This window comes from Oncorhynchus nerka, linkage group LG8 (genome assembly GCF_034236695.1).
Source record: "Oncorhynchus nerka isolate Pitt River linkage group LG8, Oner_Uvic_2.0, whole genome shotgun sequence".
NCBI classification, from domain to species: domain Eukaryota; kingdom Metazoa; phylum Chordata; class Actinopteri; order Salmoniformes; family Salmonidae; genus Oncorhynchus; species Oncorhynchus nerka.
In genome coordinates this window covers 58,950,566-58,970,112 of record NC_088403.1, presented here as the reverse complement: position 1 = coordinate 58,970,112, position 19,547 = coordinate 58,950,566, and the positions used below count along the sequence as shown (strand labels likewise).

The following is a 19,547-nucleotide window of genomic DNA, read 5'->3' as shown; positions in this document are numbered from 1 at the left end:
GGTTTTAAGAAGTGAAGGATTGCACGTCATGGTTTTAAGAAGTGAAGGATTGCACCTCATGGTTTTAAGAAGTGAAGGATTGCACCTCATGGTTTTAAGAAGTGAAGGATTGCACCTCATGGTTTTAAGAAGTGAAGGATAGCACCTCATAGTTTTAAAAAGTGAAGGATTGCACTGTAAGGTTTTAAGAAGTGAAGGATTGCACCGTATGGTTTTAAGAAGTGAAAGATTGCACCTCATAGTTTTAAGAAGTGAAGGATAGCACCTCATAGTACATACAAGTGACATATGAAAATAATGAATGAATGAATAAGTAATGGTTCAATGGTTTACGAAAGACCTTTAGAATCATAACCTAGATACTGAATAAGAAGGGAAAACATTGACTGTCAGAAATAGGTACTCAGAGCTTTTAAAGCTACAGTACAGCACATTATTTAAATTCATCTAATTAATTCATGTTTATTTATAGCCCCCAAATGGAAATATAAAGCAATCTTTGAGTTAATGTTGTTTGCCAATAAATCTGTTGAATTGGCTGTATTCCAATAGTTGTAATGCCATGGAAACACTGAACACTGACGATCTATAGCTGAAATCAACTACGATCCTATGCACAGTATGTGCCCAATGTTCAAGAGGAAAAACAACATATCAATTACACATCTCCAAACAATATCTCAAAGAAATCCATTGAAACTGCCATCTCTAATCAACGCTAAAACCCCCTTTAACAAATTACAGGCACAGCCCACCCAATCAGCAGCTCATATTTGACCGATGGGGTCAAGCGGAAGGGCACATGTCATTCCTCCCATCTATTAAAGCCTCCAAAATGAGCGTGGGCAGAGGAAATGTGACAGGGCCACGTCACATTTCAGACTTAATTGCAAGAGCTCAAGATTAACACCAGTGAGATCACACCATTATGTATCACTGTGGAGTCTCCTGACCAGCCCACTCCCATTAGTGTGTGTGTGTGTGTGTGTGTGTGTGTTCATGTTGACCTGCTTACTCTCATGATCGCCCATGGGAAACACATAGTCTACACCCACACGGCACATGTGGAGGCACACACACACACACACACACACACACACACACACACACACACACTGTGCACACTCTGTGAGGCTCACGCAGTCCCACACTGATCCCCTGAAGCACGTGCTGACACTTGCACATTTACACTCATTGTACTATGACCTTAGACTCGTATTATCATTATCTGAATTAGAACATCACCTCTCTATCTGCTGACTAAGTGGAAACACAACAACCACCACTCATCCTATACGGCGGGCATCGGCTTGTGTCTTTATTTGAATGACTACAGTCTATTGGCATTTCAAGGGGGTTTACAGTAAATCAGAGTAGTGTTTAGCAACACCATGACTATGTACAATGTTTTCTAACTAGCCACTCGTATTTTAATGACTCACTCTATGGTAACCTTTGACTAGTAACTATGGGCCTAGATTACTACTGTATAATAAAAGGAAGGGCCTGACTTTCCCTTTGACTTTGACCCTGCTGGGCCTCTGTAGCTCTGGCACACTGATCCATCCAGACAGTCAGTGGGTGTGAACCCAGCTCACAGCACTGTGTTGGGAGCTGGGGACTCTCCAGTGACTCCAGATTGATTCTGCAACGTGTCTGCCGATGACGCAGCCTACGTTCCAATGTGATGAGTTCATATTGTCCCTGACTGACTGACGTACAATAGGCTAGCATAGTAGGCTAGCATAGTATATTGGCTAGCATAGTAGGCTAGCATAGTATATTGGCTAGCATAGTAGGCTAGCATAGTATATTGGCTAGCATAGTAGGCTAGCATAGTATATTGGCTAGCATAGTATATTGTTATTAACCAATGAATGGCTGATCATCCAATAACCAATCTGGGATCTATTTAGGTTAAAAAAAATACAAATCACAGCTGTTGACCCCTGTACAGACTGACGAGTAAACACAGACCGTGAAGAGCTACTCAGATATTTCAATGGGAAACGGTGGTAAATGTTGGTACCTGGTCGAAAAGAAGACTTGTCTTGTATTTCACCATGCTAGGCTTTACTTAATTTTTTTGTGAGGCAAACACCTTCAGTTCAGATACTGCAGTCATGGAAATCTGCCCTCGATATACACTGAGTGTACAAAACATTAAGAACACCTTCCTAATATTGAGTCGCACTCCCCTGTTTCGCCCTCAGAACAGCCTCAGTACGTCGGGGTATGGAATCTACAAGGTGTTGAAAGCGTTCCACAGGGATGCTGGCCCATGTTGACTCTACAAAGTGTAGAAAGCGTTCCACAGGGATGCTGGCCCATGTTGACTCTACAAGGTGTTGAAAGCGTTCCACAGGGATGCTGGCCCATGTTGACTCTACAAGGTGTAGAAAGCGTTCCACAGGGATGCTGGCCCATGTTGACTCTACAAGGTGTAGAAAGCATTCCACAGGGATGCTGGCCCATGTTGACTCTACAAGGTGTAGAAAGCGTTCCACAGGGATGCTGGCCCATGTTGACTCTACAAGGTGTAGAAAGCGTTCCACAGGGATGCTGGCCCATGTTGACTCTACAAGGTATTGAAAGCGTTCCACAGGGATGCTGGCCCATGTTGACTCTACAAGGTATTGAAAGCGTTCCACAGGGATGCTGGCCCATGTTGACGCCAATACTTCCCACAGTTTTGTCAAGTTGGCTGGATGTCTTTTGGGTGGTGGACCATTCTTGATACACATAAAACCTACAACCATACCTTGTTCAAAGGTACGTACATCTTTCGTTTTGCCCATTCACCCTCTGAATGGCACACAGACACAATCCATGTCTCAATTGTCTCAAAGCCTCCTTTAACCCGTCTCCTCCCCTTCATCTACACTGATTGAAGTGGATTTAACAAGTGACATCAATTAGGGCTTCACCTGGTTAGTCTGTCATGGAAAGAGCAGGTGTTCTTAATGTTTTGTACACTCACTGTGTGATAGGGTATCAACCAGAGTCTATCGTTCAAATACCTCAGACCAACCTGGCCCACACCTGATCCAGTTCATCATCACTACCAGCCAGCTAGGTCAGCAGGATGAACTAACCCATGTGGACACCAGCCAGCCAGGTCAGCAGGATGAACTAACCCATGTGGACACCAGCCAGGTCAGCAGGATGAACTAACCCATGTGGACACCAGCCAGGTCAGCAGGATGAACTAACCCATGAGGACACCAGCCAGGTCAGCAGGATGAACTAACCCATGTGGACACCAGCCAGCCAGGTCAACAGGATGAACTAACCCATGAGGACACCAGCCAGGTCAGCAGGATGAACTAACCCATGTGGACACCAGCCAGGTCAGCAGGATGAACTAACCCATGAGGACACCAGCCAGGTCAGCAGGATGAACTAACCCATGAGGACACCAGCCAGGTCAGCAGGATGAACTAACCCATGTGGACACCAGCCAGGTCAGCAGGATGAACTAACCCATGTGGACACCAGCCAGGTCAACAGGATGAACTAACCCATGTGGACACCAGCCAGCCAGGTCAACAGGATGAACTAACCCATGAGGACACCAGCCAGGTCAGCAGGATGAACTAACCCATGTGGACACCAGCCAGGTCAGCAGGATGAACTAACCCATGTGGACACCAGCCAGGTCAACAGGATGAACTAACCCATGAGGACACCAGCCAGGTCAGCAGGATGAACTAACCCATGTGGACACCAGCCAGCCAGGTCAACAGGATGAACTAACCCATGTGGACACCAGCCAGGTCAGCAGGATGAACTAACCCATGAGGACACCAGCCAGCCAGGTCAACAGGATGAACTAACCCATGTGGACACCAGCCAGGTCAGCAGGATGAACTAACCCATGTGGACACCAGCCAGGTCAGCAGGATGAACTAACCCATGTGGACACCAGCCAGGTCAGCAGGATGAACTAACCCATGAGGACACCAGCCAGGTCAGCAGGATGAACTAACCCATGTGGACACCAGCCAGCCAGGTCAGCAGGATGAACTAACCCATGAGGACACCAGCCAGGTCAGCAGGATGAACTAACCCATGTGGACACCAGCCAGGTCAGCAGGATGAACTAACCCATGAGGACACCAGCCAGGTCAACAGGATGAACTAACCCATGTGGACACCAGCCAGGTCAGCAGGATGAACTAACCCATGTGGACACCAGCCAGGTCAACAGGATGAACTAACCCATGAGGACACCAGCCAGGTCAGCAGGATGAACTAACCCATGAGGACACCAGCCAGGTCAGCAGGATGAACTAACCCATGTGGACACCAGCCAGGTCAGCAGGATGAACTAACCCATGTGGACACCAGCCAGGTCAGCAGGATGAACTAACCCATGTGGACACCAGCTGTGAGTCTGAACATATAGGTGAAGACTTTTTCATTTCCATCCATTCCAATTCACTAACCGTTCCGTCAACATCAGTCATTACATCCATCCAACATTGCTCTAACAAACAGGTGTCATGACAAAAACGTCACTGCTCAGAGAAGACAGACAGTGTCCCAGTTCTAGATGGACTAAAACATTTCTTTAATACACGTCTCAGGTGAGTTTACAAGGCAGTGTTGATGATAACTCAGGACTGTTACGCATTCCTGCCTCATTTCACAGACAAACTCCAACAACTTCTCATCAGCAGTGCAAACAGGGGAGCCCCCGAGTGACGCAGCGGTCTAAGGCACTGCATCTCAGTGCTAGAGGCATCACTACAGACCCTGGTTCAATTCCAGGCTGTATCACAACCGGCCGTGATTGAGAGTCCCATAGGGTTTGGCCGGGGAAGGCCATCATTGTAAATAAGAATTTGCCTAGTTTAAATAAAGGTTAAATAAATAAAATACTGTGGTATTGATTGTCCACCTCATTAAAGCAGTTTGCCTGACTTGCCTGTGTTGTGGCTCTGACTCAGTAGTGAGAGGCAGCTCAGACTATTTCTAGGTCCGTGGTTTCATCACATCTATGATGGCTTTGAGCCCATAGGCCAGGGGTACTAGGACTGGGGGGTACTGGGCCCATTCACAGGGGGTATTTGAGAAGATAGGCTTACTGGTAAAATGCACATGAGGAGGTACTTCTGGGAGACTCCGGGCAGAGCAACATTCAGTTGGTGGTACAGTAACCAGAAAAGGTTGGTAACCACTACACTGGGCAAATAGGTCTTCTGGGCATGACGTTCACAGCAATGATGTTCTTTTAACTACTCAGCTACTGCACTGTGCATGTTAGTCACAACCATAACTAGAGTCATTCATATGTAATGACATTGTATTACACAGGATGGACACGAGGAGGACTTGACACACTGCTGTCCTCACACTGAGACCAGTGTACCAGGCTGTCAACCTGCTGCTCCCAGGCGAAGGTAGCTAGGCCCCTGTAGATGTGGGGAGACAGCCATGCAACATAATGATATGTCTGGAGGTGGAAACCTAGTCTTAGTGAGCATTTCTACACCACATACTGTAGCCATATGAATGGCATTCCACAGTGGGAGAGCTATAGCTCAAGTAGGACCTTTGTCTCAGAATGGTTTCTGCCGAGTCAATGGATATTGCAGGCCTATCAATATGCTTGTCTTAAATCTGTAATTGATTTGCTGTGTAATAGCTGATAATACCATGGATGATGACAATGTCAACATACAAACTGGTAATTGCCATCGAATTACTATGGTCAAACCATATGCCTCACATACACTATAGTCTATAATAGGGCAGAAGACCTTACCTGTGCTCATGGTAATGCTAGGTTTTCTTCACTGTCCGAGGTACAGTAGATTTATCCTCATTCAACTGCACACCTCTGGCCAGGACTGTGAGCTGCACATTGATGAAGCCTCTCCTTGCAGAAGATGCTTCCGTCGACTCAGAAGATGTAGCTTATAATAATATGTCGATGCTATGGAATTGTCTGCCGCTGACAATCTACTGACGCGCGATATCTACTGACGGCGATTCAGCGCTGACAGGCATGCACCGTGGTGTGGGTGTACGATCGCGCCCGAAGCTTGCGTCGTTGCTTCGGCAGAAACATCCCTCCAGCCAGGTGATTAACAGCTCCACTGCGCTCCCCGCAAACAAGGGCTTCTGGGAAATAGAGTTTATACCAATAGAAACCAGTGTTAAAGTGACTCTCATGTGGGTCTTTCTAGGACTACAATGTATGAGTTCTGCGACGCAGTGTAAACAAAACGCGTTGGATTGGACTGTGCAATAGAGCAGAGATCTGTATATCATGACGATATGCTCATATATCCGCCCTAACAATGGGAGTAGTTGTCCCATAGGCGAAAAGGCAGGCTACAAGTTTAGCTCCAAAATAAGCCCATAAAAACGCATTAGGCTTATTTTGGACAGATTTTTTTGGCGATAGTGAAACCAGTCGCTTCGCCTCGTCCACCCTGGATAGAGAAGAGGCAATGCAACAATGGGTTATTCTTCAGAGGTTGCCTTTTTGTCAGTCGGGGAAAAGGAAGATAAAACGGTCATTTATGAGCAAATGTTCTGGACACAATGCTGTAGCCTGGAGTGAAGTCTAGTTCTTCAGATATAAGTAATTCCCCCTCCACCAATATTATTGTTCGCCTCTTTATAAGAGTTATGTTCGGTATATTCTATTAGCCTATAGACATTTTACAAAGGCCTACATCACTTTTAATGATGGGGGCCTGTAACATGCACGTGATGGAAATGCACAATAATGGCTGTGACTGATCATTCAATTATTCATCGAGTTATTACAAATGAATTGGAATCCATTATAGCTTCAGACTACACTTCTGGATTTGAAGTCTACCATTAGAAGAAATCAATACATTTAAACACTGCGTATAAAGTACAAAACAGTTCAGGCCTGCTGTAGTAAAGCGCTATTCAAGGTTTTAGGATTTTCATGAGCTTTTAGTGGCTCCTGGTGGTCGAATAACATCCTCATCTTCAAGGCTGTTTACTACAACCGTTTTGTCCAGATGAAATCAAATACACTATACAATGTTGCAACTAAGTTGCACGTGAAACACTGGTTACAGTGTTCATCGTAACCTCATATTTCTAAAAAACAACAACAAAAAAACATAAATAACCTCATATTTCTACTTCAATTGAAAGGATCAGATGAAGACGAATTTGGAATAGATTGTTCTTCATGAGACAAAAAAAGCACCATCTTGTGAACACGGTAAGTAAACGTGAAGCCACGGCTGAATGATAGTAAAGTTATTTTTTATTTAACCAGGTAGGCCAGTTGAGAACAAGTTATCATTTACAACTGAGACCTGGCCAAGATAAAGCATAGCAGTGCGACAAAAACAACACCTATTTGCCAGTTAGCTAGCTTTAGGTTTTAGGGAAAGGGCCATATGAATCCAGCTACAGTATGATATGAATACTAGCTAGCTAACGACGGTCCAAAGCTTGCTATATTATGTTTCGTTGTATCTTACATCTGAATGAGAGTTATTCGGTGATGTATGTTGATGCTGTTGACCAATGCATGCCCAACATTGTTGTTTGAAAAGATCTGCTAAGGAGAGGAGAAAGGCCGGAGGTTTTATGGCGATCAAGCGTGCAGACAGAAAATAATGCACATTCTTTCAGTGGGAAGATGAAAAGGTAAGCGAGTTATCTTTTTGTATCCCCTGGCAAATATAGTGGGCCTAATATATAGACCGTTCCAGTGATGGTCACTCTAGCACAGGTGGGATTGGAAATGTTCACAAACGCGTGCAAAACAAACCGCTTTTGTCCATTTATTAGCAGCACATATAAACATGTAGCTAGCAACATTTCCATACAGCCATATGTAATTACAGTAGGCGCATATCATAGTTCCAATGTGTTAATGGTAAGAGCTTTATCACAGTTTCTGAAATGCATAGCTGTTCTCTTGACTGTATGCTCTCCATATCTGTGCTTAAGATGGTGGATACGTTAAGATCGTTAACTCAGGCCTTTTACCGTAAAAAAAAAAAAAAAAAAAGAGTCAGTTCCGGCCTACTTAACTGAGTGTCTCCCATAGACACCAATGCAAAAGCTGCTGGGTCTGGTCTACTTAGTTCAATAGGATAATCTAATTTGCATACTCCTCCCGTCCTCTCATCGCCTCCTTCTCAAAATCTCTTTGAGGTCAGAGGGGGAGGACCTCTAGCTTTTTCATCCAATGGGTTTTGAGAAGGAGAGAAGATGCGAGGACTATGCAATTGAGATTCTCCAGTTGACTTTCATTGAACCCGGGGGGGAAAAAAACAGATATTGGGTTGTCTCGCTTCCTCTTCCATCGCTGCCTGTGCATCCCCACTTCCTGTTCACCTTTGACATGACCAGTCACCCAACATATATTGCCCTCTATACAAATTAAGTGTACTATACAAAGAAATACAAACTATAGACAACACAACAACCAAATAAGTTGACGCCTAACAATAGCCTACAATTCCTTTGATGGAAGCCTAATTAATGCCTCTGCCTTCTGGAAAGTCCTTGTTTGTGCACATATAGAGTAGCTAACTACACTCCCTTGTTTTCACCAGGCGTGTGACATTGTTTTGTTTCTTTCTTCCAATCCAGGTTTTAAAAGTTCCTCGCTCTCCCCCCAGGAATGAAGTTCTGCCAAGACTGTCAGCTCCTCTTCCTAACGGGAGAATGGGAAGGCCACGCCCTTCACAAGATGTCGCAGGCTGATGACATCACAAGAGGCCCGGCTGAGCAGGCCCAGTCTGATGCTGAAACCCTTGGAGAACAAGAAGAGTAACGCCCAGTACCTGTTCGCTGACCACAGCTGTCACTTCCTGTTGGATAACATTGCCAATCGGGGCTACAGGAAGGTTCTCTGTGTCGGGACGCCCAGGTGAGGGCTTTGATTTGGACTTCCTGTCTGTCATGTTGTTTAAACAGGGGTCATGTTAATTAGGGTCAAATGTTTTGCAAGTTAGGTCCACATAGTACCTCCTGCTTCATGCCTTTCCAGAGTGTTTTCTTCCATTTCGTGCCTACTGATCATGATCTGGTGTTTTAGGTTAGATTCAAGTGCTTTGTTACGCTCTTTGAGTTGTTGTGATTCGTCTTGTTGTGTTTTTAAATATATCCATCGAAAGCATCATAGCCAATAATTATAAGTACAGACATTTACATTTACATTTAAGTCATTTAGCAGACGCTCTTATCCAGAGCGACTTACAAATTGGTGCATTCACCTTATGACATCCAGTGGAACAGTAGTGCATCTAAATCTTTTAAGGGGGTGAGAGGGATTACTTTATCCTATCCTAGGTATTCCTTAAAGAGGTGGGGTTTCAGGTGTCTCCGGAAGGTGGTGATTGACCACGTTCTATATTACAATGTTAAGTGTTTCTGGGATTGTTTGTTATTATGTGTGATTGTTTATTTCACTGTTTCTTCCATACTCCATGAGCTAATCAAGCTAAGAAACCAGGAAGGTAAAGGTGACCCCATGAAAAGTCTGCTACTGGCTATAAACTTCAGGTCAGTTTTATTTGACAAGGTCACACAATGCATTGTTCAGATGAACATTTGTTACGAGTGAACAAAACCAGTATAGAAATGAGTTGAGAGTAGAGCACACACTTTGAATAGGACATGACTGTGCGTATCCAACAATGCTTATTGACATTTATGGATCGCTATGGGAGTGTTGATGTCCCGTATCTCCATATGGCTGGGCCACACCTGTCCCTCTGATGGTCTTAGGAAGCAGAACGCAGGGTACAGGGGCTCAGTGAACTGATGATGCACCCTATCAAACACGGTCGTCAGGGCTGCAGAGAACTCCTGCAGGACCTTCATAGTCTCGGCATCGTAGAACGCCAGCTTTCCCTTCTCGTAGTGCACCCACACGCCCACCCTGCCTGGCACCCCTCGCCCGCTTGCGGAGCACGACACGTGCCTGTCGTTGTGCCAGGCGGAGAGACGGCCATGCCTGAGCTCCACACACCACGAGTTTCTGTTCCGCCCCAGCTTGGCGCCTTTGTCGCGCCCCTTCCTGTCCAGGCAGCCGTAGGCCACGCCCACAGCCCAGGCGGAGCAGCAGCGGACGTCGGCCTCCCAGTAGCGTTGGCCCGTTGTCACGGCGACGGAGCCCAGAGCACAGCAGACCTTGTCGAACTGGAGAGGGTGCTCTGGAGAAGACTGGGCGAAGTCAGAGAAGCACATGCCTCGCCCTTCTCCCGTCACTGTGATCTTGCTATGGCAGGTCTGCCTGTCCATCATCACTGGGAAAGAATCTGCAAACGGATAAAAACAGAAATCATTTCTGTATCTGTGACCACCACTTTTCCCCCAAAATCCTACCTCGATCCAGAGTAGAGATGTTACCATGTAGAGATTTGATCATAGCCTCTTGTGGCTAGATGGATAAGCAGACATAACGTTTGTTACCCAGCAACAGTGTCTTCCTCTGAAGCTGGGCCTTCAGGTCCTTGTAGAAGGAGCGTAGGGTTTTCAGAAGCTTCTCAAACCTCTCTTCGTTCAGCCGGATCTCTGCTTCGGAAGCATCTGGCTTCTTATGGCTACAGGGGGACAGACAGTTCCACATGGTCTTATCCCAATCCCAGAGTTCCTATACATTTTCATCAAAAAAAGCCTAGTCATAACATCTCAAGCAAATGAGAGAAGTTAGAGTATTGTTTTATATTTGTTTTTACCTGAGATTGTCAGGATGATTCTGTAAAATGGAGTACACAGATTTGTTGAAATGGCATAACACTGAAACTCCTGTTAGCCGACATGTGGTTAATCTGAAGTATCTAAAATCAGACCTGTTTATCGCCCCCTGTCCAAGTCTGCCCCAGGGATTTCTGGGTAGTGGTGATGCTCCTCTGGACCTGTCCTAGGTGTTGGTCCCAGCCCTTCAGGACATGGTCTAGTCTGGCGCTGGTCTCTATGCGGTCCAGCTCCAGAGAGTCCATCATGGCCTGCTGGTCTCTCTGCAGGGCGGCCCTCATGCCCTCGACCCTCTCCCTCACCTGGTGCTTCATCACCTCTGTGCTTCTCTTCATGAGAGGTGAGGAAATTGTGAAGTTAAGGGGAACCCATAGCTTAGATGCAAGTCTGTTTCTGAGCCAACTTCTATGTCGTTCGCCATGACAATGACAAATGATTTAGCAGACTGGCACCAGCGCTAGGGACCTTGATGTGTTATGAGTAAGAAAAAACAAGTCTCTCATTCTAATCCATTATTTCAGCTAGTCTACGTTACCAATGCAAGGTTAGGAAATATGGAGAGAATTCTCTATGGGTTGTGTTGCCCTTGGCTGCAGTGGCACTTATGGACCATAGGGAGGCAGTGTTGTACTCACAGAGAGATCAGCCTTGCGTTTCTTCAGAGATTGAATGTGGGCCTTAGTTCTGGTTCTTTCTGACTGCAGTTCCTCCAGGCGTCTAGACAGCTGCTCCTACAGCACAGATGGGGTTTGAGAGGACAACACAGAGTGAAACTCTCATTGATGGTTTTCTCAATTACTGCAAATGAGAATTGCTTCTGAATAGATTGATTCTCAGTCACTGCTAATGACGATTGATTTTGAATCGATTGGTTTCCAATTAGCTAGTGCAAATGAGGCCGTATTGTTTAAATAAAGGTGAAATACTAGACATTACCACCAGGGAATCATTGGTAACAGGACTAGTAGCGGTTACTATCATAACATTTACCTCAGAGAGATGTCTGGATGCAGCCACCTTGCGGAGCAGCTTTGGGGAGCGAGGGTACGGCTGAACCACCCCCTCTCCAGTAGCGTGACTGTCCAGGGGGACCAGTGAGAGAGTGCCATCCTGTAGCACTGCCTGATATTCTACAAGGGGATCCAGAGCACCACTCTGGACTGAGAGCAAAGAGCCAGGGGACACTTCCAGTCTCTGGTCATCGGTTATTAGGTCCTTATCTGCCATCGCTAAGAAAGTGGTAGTCACATCAACTTAGACACACTTGAATCTATTCCCTACCACTGGGCTTTGATAATCTCCTTCATTCAAGATGTGGTTGACATTTGGAGGTGAATTCAGAATTCAATCTAACAAATGTGATGGCTGTGTGATTGTATTTCGTAAGTGAGCTAGTTCCTCTGGTTTTAAGAGGCTGGTATGCTGCAGTCTCGAGAGGCTTGTCTGTTGAAACTCTCTCCAGGCTCCATTATGATAAACCCTTGCACAACTTAGTCAAAAGTTTTCAAAATACAGGTACTGCTACAACTTAGTAAAATAAATATTTAGCAGGGTAGCTAGGCTAATTGCAGGATAGCAGAATGGATTCATGCATCATATAGCTCAATGCATTACATTGAACGGAATTCTTGACTCAAGTTTACCAATGCCTTCTGTTATTTAATCATAAACCCTCCTGCAGCTTTAAGGAAATGAGTTCTGTGCCCGACAATCCCAAACTAATCAGTATTGGTATAGCCTAATGTATGTTTATGAGCTGTATGTATGTTTATACTCACTCTGTTCCTATGTCTCATCCGTTCTCTGTGCGTGTCTGCAAGGAATGTGTCAGACTGAACACCAGTAAGGGTGTGGTGTCGAGTAACAAGCTGAGTCCTGTGTGTTTGTGTGAGTGAGTCTTACTGTTGCTCAAGTGCCCTTTCAGTGATTATCTTGCCAAGATTGGAAATGTATAGATCACACCCATACAAACCAGTGGACTTCCTGTTATGTACAGGAAGAGGCCAGCTGCCGTGATGGTCCCACCCTAATCCTCCAGGCTCATAGTGATCCTACGTTACACAGAATGAAGGATTTAATGAAAGCACTAGCAGATGTCATGTGGAAATCTTGTTTTTGTCTGTTCCAGATAGGCTTAGATTTATGACAAGTTATGTCACTGCAACATGTCCAACCACCACTTCTTTAGAGGAGAGGTTCAAGTTTAAACCTCATGATTGTCTTGAAATTCAACATGTTCAACCACCACTTCTTTAGAGGAGAGGTTAAAGTTTAAATCTTATGATTGTCTTGAAATTGAACATGTTCAACCACCACTTCTTTAGAGGAGAGGTTAAAGTTTAAACCTCATGATTGTCTTGAAATTCCTTTATCCAAAGGCTTGAGAGTATTGAGTTCCATGTAATGTTTTTAGACAGGCAGCGAGCGGGTCGTCCAAGCCTTCCTCAGTGAGTGGAAAATGGGGAGAAAGTGATCATGGTGTCTGACCCTCCATTCGGGGGCCTGGTGAAGCCTCTGGCCCACAGTTTCCCCCAAATCTCAGAAAAACATAGAGGAAACTGCAGACCTCCAGTTAGCGTTTCATTTAACTAATTTGTCTCCGCTAATGAAATAAAAGAAATGCCAATCGATTGGATTAATTATTAAAAACATAATGCATTTTCCAATTCAAAACATTGACATAGATGTTCCTAGATATTTATAAGAAGAAATTAAGGACTTAAATCCATAACCTGATTTTATTTTATTATTTATTTATTATTATTTTTGTGTGTATCTCCAGAGAACAGTGTGGAGATAGATGCCCATGGTTTGAAGCTTCCCATACTTCTTTGAACTGCGTATCCTGGAGTACTTCCCCTCTAGACTACCAGGCAAGCCAGTTGTATTCAGACGTATTGGCTAATCTTAGGAGCACAGCTTGACATGTCTACATTAGTAAAAGATAATGATTGATAATAATGTGCATTTACTATAATGTACTGTATGTATACCCATGTCTCTCTGCTTGTCACTCAGCATTACAGATTGTGGGTAAGGCCTTGTGGTAGACTAGCGTCCTGCCCAGGGGGTGTACTTGTACATCAAGCTGCCACACGCTACAGAAACTGGAGATAGGCTCCTGGACTATGGGCGTTCTGGCTCAGACAAGGCTACTTACTTTGTTTTACGATATGTAGTCCTTCCACCACCAAACAGACTCACTGTGTAGTCCTTCCACCACCAAACAGACTCACTGTGTAGTCCTTCCACCACCAAACAGACTCACTGTGTAGTCCTTCTACCACCAAACAGACTCACTGTGTAGTCCTTCTACCACCAAACAGACTCACTGTGTAGTCCTTCCACCACCAAACAGACTCACTGTGTAGTCCTTCCACCACCAAACAGACTCACTGTGTAGTCCTTCTACCACCAAACAGACTCACTGTGTAGTCCTTCCATCACCAAACAGACTCACTGTGTAGTCCTTCCACCACCAAACAGACTCACTGTGTAGTCCTTCCACCACCAAACAGACTCACTGTGTAGTCCTTCCACCACCAAACAGACTCACTGGGCCGTCCTTCCACCACCAAACAGACTCACTGTGTAGTCCTTCCACCACCAAACAGACTCACTGTGTAGTCCTTCTACCACCAAACAGACTCACTGTGTAGTCCTTCCACCACCAAACAGACTCACTGGGTAGTCCTTCTACCACCAAACAGACTCACTGTGTAGTCCTTCCACCACCAAACAGACTCACTGTGTAGTCCTTCTACCACCAAACAGACTCACTGTGTAGTCCTTCTACCACCAAACAGACTCACTGTGTAGTCCTTCCACCACCAAACAGACTCACTGGGTAGTCCTTCCACCACCAAACAGACTCACTGTGTAGTCCTTCCACCACCAAACAGACTCACTGGGTAGTCCTTCCACCACCAAACAGACTCACTGTGTAGTCCTTCCACCACCAAACAGACTCACTGTGTAGTCCTTCTACCACCAAACAGACTCACTGTGTAGTCCTTCTACCACCAAACAGACTCACTGTGTAGTCCTTCTACCACCAAACAGACTCACTGTGTAGTCCTTCTACCACCAAACAGACTCACTGGGTAGTCCTTCTACCACCAAACAGACTCACTGTGTAGTCCTTCCACCACCAAACAGACTCACTGTGTAGTCCTTCCACCACCAAACAGACTCACTGTGTAGTCCTTCCACCACCAAACAGACTCACTGTGTAGTCCTTCTACCACCAAACAGACTCACTGTGTAGTCCTTCCACCACCAAACAGACTCACTGTGTAGTCCTTCTACCACCAAACAGACTCACTGGGTAGTCCTTCCACCACCAAACAGACTCACTGGGCAGTCCTTCCACCACCACACAGACTCACTGGGTAGTCCTTCCACCATCAAACAGACTCACTGTGTAGTCCTTCCACCATCAAATGGACTCATTGTTGTTCTCCTAGGTGGACTATGACAACCATCCCCTCTACAAACATGGAAAGATGGACAGTAAGCTGTCCGCCTGTTCACCAACCTGACACCACGAGACACCATCCTCCCTAAAGAGGAGGGGTACAGGTACACACACCACGAGACACCATCCTCCCTAAAGAGGAGGGGTACAGGTACACACACCAACCTGACATCATCCTCCCTAAAGAGGAGGGGTACAGGTACACACACCACGAGACACCATCCTCCCTAAAGAGGAGGGGTACAGGTACACACACCAACCTGATACCACGAGACATCATCCTCCCTAAAGAGGAGGGGTACAGGTACACACACCACGAGACACCATCCTCCCTAAAGAGGAGGGGTACAGGTACACACACCAACCTGATACCACGAGACATCATCCTCCCTAAAGAGGAGGGGTACAGGTACACACACCACGAGACACCATCCTCCCTAAAGAGGAGGGGTACAGGTACACACACCAACCTGATACCACGAGACATCATCCTCCCTAAAGAGGAGGGGTACAGGTACACACACCACGAGACACCATCCTCTCTAAAGAGGAGGGGTACAGGTACACACACCAACCTGACACCACGAGACATCATCCTCCCTAAAGAGGAGGGGTACAGGTACACACACCAACCTGACACCACGAGACATCATCCTCCCTAAAGAGGAGGGGTACAGGTACACACACCAACCTGACACCACGAGACACCATCCTCCCTAAAGAGGAGGGGTACAGGTACACACACCAACCTGACACCACGAGACACCATCCTCCCTAAAGAGGAGGGGTACAGGTACACACACCAACCTGACACCACGAGACACCATCCTCCCTAAAGAGGAGGGGTACAGGTACACACACCAACCTGACATCATCCTCCCTAAAGAGGAGGGGTACAGGTACACACACCAACCTGACATCATCCTCCCTAAAGAGGAGGGATACAGGTACACACACCAACCTGACACCACGAGACACCATCCTCCCTAAAGAGGAGGGGTACAGGTACACACACCAACCTGACACCACGAGACACCATCCTCCCTAAAGAGGAGGGGTACAGGTACACACACCAACCTGACACCACGAGACACCATCCTCCCTAAAGAGGAGGGGTACAGGTACACACACCAACCTGATACCACGAGACATCATCCTCCCTAAAGAGGAGGGGTACAGGTACACACACCACGAGACACCATCCTCCCTAAAGAGGAGGGGTACAGGTACACACACCAACCTGATACCACGAGACATCATCCTCCCTAAAGAGGAGGGGTACAGGTACACACACCACGAGACACCATCCTCCCTAAAGAGGAGGGGTACAGGTACACACACCAACCTGACACCACGAGACATCATCCTCCCTAAAGAGGAGGGGTACAGGTACACACACCAACCTGACACCACGAGACATCATCCTCCCTAAAGAGGAGGGGTACAGGTACACACACCAACCTGACACCACGAGACACCATCCTCCCTAAAGAGGAGGGGTACAGGTACACACACCAACCTGATACCACGAGACATCATCCTCCCTAAAGAGGAGGGGTACAGGTACACACACCAACCTGATACCACGAGACATCATCCTCCCTAAAGAGGAGGGGTACAGGTACACACACCACGAGACACCATCCTCCCTAAAGAGGAGGGGTACAGGTACACACACCAACCTGATACCACGAGACATCATCCCCCCTAAAGAGGAGGGGTACAGGTACACACACCACGAGACACCATCCTCCCTAAAGAGGAGGGGTACAGGTACACACACCAACCTGATACCACGAGACATCATCCTCCCTAAAGAGGAGGGGTACAGGTACACACACCACGAGACACCATCCTCTCTAAAGAGGAGGGGTACAGGTACACACACCAACCTGACACCACGAGACATCATCCCCCCTAAAGAGGAGGGGTACAGGTACACACACCAACCTGACACCACGAGACATCATCCTCCCTAAAGAGGAGGGGTACAGGTACACACACCAACCTGACACCACGAGACATCATCCTCCCTAAAGAGGAGGGGTACAGGTACACACACCAACCTGACACCACGAGACACCATCCTCCATAAAGAGGAGGGGTACAGGTACAACCCACTATTCCATGTTGCACATGAGCCAATAACCTATTACAGTAATCTAATCATATTAAGATGTCATCCTAAATGGAACATGGAAAATCTAGATCGTCTTATTGGTCAGTTTAAAAAGGATTCATTTTGGTGGGATAAAATATATATATTATATATAGATAAGTATTAGAGTGGAATTCTGAAGAGATGACATCTGATTTGTCTGTCTTGGTCTTTGCTTCTCTTAGATTCTGAGAAGTCTGTGAGAGAGATGTGTGGTCTGAGAACAAGCGTTGTGTTAAATGCAACGTTCCCTTCGAAGGTATGTCTTTCTCCACGGCCGGCGGAAAAAGTCATGTTGCAACAGTTTTAACTTGAAATAATTGGCTACGTTGCCGTTGAATGAGAGGTGCATGTGCTGCGATATCACTTTTCATCTTCTCTCTTGGTTCTTGCAGGATGGGAAGCAGGGAAAGTATTGCTAAGAGTGTCAGAAGTGCGTGAAACCATGTGAGTATCTCCTAGACTGCTAACACTGCCAAACACCGATGTTCATGGTTTGGGTTGAGTGACGGTTTGACTGGCATCTCTCCCCCTCCCCAGCCTGGCGTCACTGCCAGCCCTGTGGCCGCTGTACCCCCCCGGGACCACCCCTGTGGGAACAGCCCAGGTCTGGAAGGCTGCTACAACTGTGGTAGCTTGAAGCACAAACGCAGAGCCTGTCCCCTCAAAGACAGAGGACCAGTAACAAGTGAGTTTACTGTACTTCATATACCCAGACACAGCACACAGAGAAACACAGACACGGACAGACAAGGCTGGCACCAAACTACTGTCTGCTCCCAGCTCTACCCATGTCAGTACAGTTTGGTTACACACCCTAAATGGCGTGTTTCTCTGAGGGTTTGTACGGATTGTGTTTGCCTGTGTGAGTGTGTCTGAACTTGCTCTCTCCCTCCTGTCCCAGTAAGACCAAGGGAGGCAAGATCCTGCCCAAACAACAACCCAAAAAGTCAAATTCCAAGAGGCAGTCGAGCCCAGTGCAGAGCCAACAAGTTGAAGGAGACAGCAGAGTGGTCACACAACCCCACTTTCACAACTCACCACACAGCAAGGGAGATGTGTGTGTGTAGCAGATGTGAAGTAGTCATTAGTTGGCAGCTTGTGTGTGGTTGGTTGGTTGCTGTACTGTTGACAGTCAGTCAGTCTTTTAAAGACATTTAACTTGTTTTTGCTTAATAAATATGGATAATCTCATGTTACACCACCATTTTGAATTCACAGAATTCTTGATTTCCTGCTGTATGTCAATGTGTAACGCTGTTTTGGAGCACTAGTAGGAACTAGTCCACACAGAGAACAGAAGCTGTGTCGTTGAAGAAGGCGCATGTTGGACGTGACCTCCAAAACGAGGTCAATGCCGTTGCATCAAAATAACTGACTGGACTGTATGTATGAAACTAAAGCTGAGCTTTCCAGGAGATTTACCTAAGAAAACAGGTGAAAGGCATCCATTTTATTCTTCTGTGCTCAAGACGGTGGGATATAAACACCATGTTTTCCTGCCCTGCAGGCGGATGAGGCGGAAGATAGATCCATCCGGATCTGGAATGATACACCTTACACTGGAGGCGACTCATGTCCTTCCAGGAAGGAGCGCAGGCAACAGACTGACAATGGAGAAGGATAACTCAGAGCCTTCTGGGATAGTGTTGTGATCTCACTGCGTTTAGCTAGTATAGCTTCAGTTTCTGAATACACATAATTATTATTTATTATGCAAGAATGATATCTAGAAAGATGTAGAAAATATAGCCTTTTAAGAAGCTGATTTGCAATCAGCATGCATATTCACATGGACCTGAGTGAAGCGTAAATGCATCATTTTTTTGTGTGTCACTTCCTTTGTTAGCCACTAATTTCTTCCTGTATGTGTCATCAACACCATTCCCTGTGGATTTTCTGTTTATTTTCTTCCAATGAACCTTGTGTCATGGTTGTTATTTAGTAAACAGCCCTCTGAATATCTGGCTCCGATTCATTTGAATCATAGTGATACACTGCTATCCTCTACTGGTCCCCAGAGTTCTGTATTGAGTAATGTCTTTTGCAGAGTGAATGCAGTGTCCGAGTCACACCCCAGCGTGTATTAGTGTCCGAGTCACACCCCAGTCCGAGTCACACCCCGGCATGTATTAGTGTCCGAGTCACACCCCGGCATGTATTAGTGTCCGAGTCACACCCCAGCGTGTATTA

General features: G+C 46.2%; 2 protein-coding genes and 1 long non-coding RNA gene across 3 annotated transcripts in view; 1 reads left to right on the top strand and 2 right to left on the bottom strand.

The window, feature by feature from the left end:
- The window catches only part of LOC115133657 (actin-binding LIM protein 2-like), a 134,216-nt gene extending 128,121 nt beyond the window's left edge, over nucleotides 1–6,095 (bottom strand). Inside the window, exon 1 of the mRNA XM_029667118.2 lies at nucleotides 5,771–6,095. Within this exon, the coding sequence (XP_029522978.2) occupies nucleotides 5,771–5,780 (10 nt within the window). The 5' untranslated portion in view covers nucleotides 5,781–6,095. The remainder of the gene's footprint in view (nucleotides 1–5,770) is intronic.
- A 3,417-nt stretch (nucleotides 6,096–9,512) lies between these two features.
- Nucleotides 9,513–12,728, bottom strand: si:dkey-219e21.4 (E3 ubiquitin-protein ligase TRIM62). Its single transcript, XM_029667147.2, has 7 exons — nucleotides 12,498–12,728; nucleotides 11,710–11,948; nucleotides 11,355–11,450; nucleotides 10,815–11,048; nucleotides 10,701–10,720; nucleotides 10,435–10,565; nucleotides 9,513–10,280 (listed from the first exon to the last, which is right to left on the bottom strand). The coding sequence occupies exons 2-7, from the start codon at nucleotides 11,944–11,946 to the stop codon at nucleotides 9,661–9,663; spliced, it is 1,338 nt and encodes a 445-aa protein (XP_029523007.1). The 5' UTR covers nucleotides 11,947–11,948; nucleotides 12,498–12,728; the 3' UTR covers nucleotides 9,513–9,660.
- Nucleotides 12,729–17,518: 4,790 nt separating this feature from the next.
- On the top strand, nucleotides 17,519–19,267 carry LOC115118847 (uncharacterized). Its single transcript, XR_003861910.2, has 4 exons — nucleotides 17,519–17,613; nucleotides 17,750–17,801; nucleotides 17,895–18,042; nucleotides 18,259–19,267. It is a non-coding gene; the product is annotated as an uncharacterized LOC115118847 (long non-coding RNA).
- Nucleotides 19,268–19,547: the final 280 nt, after the last annotated feature.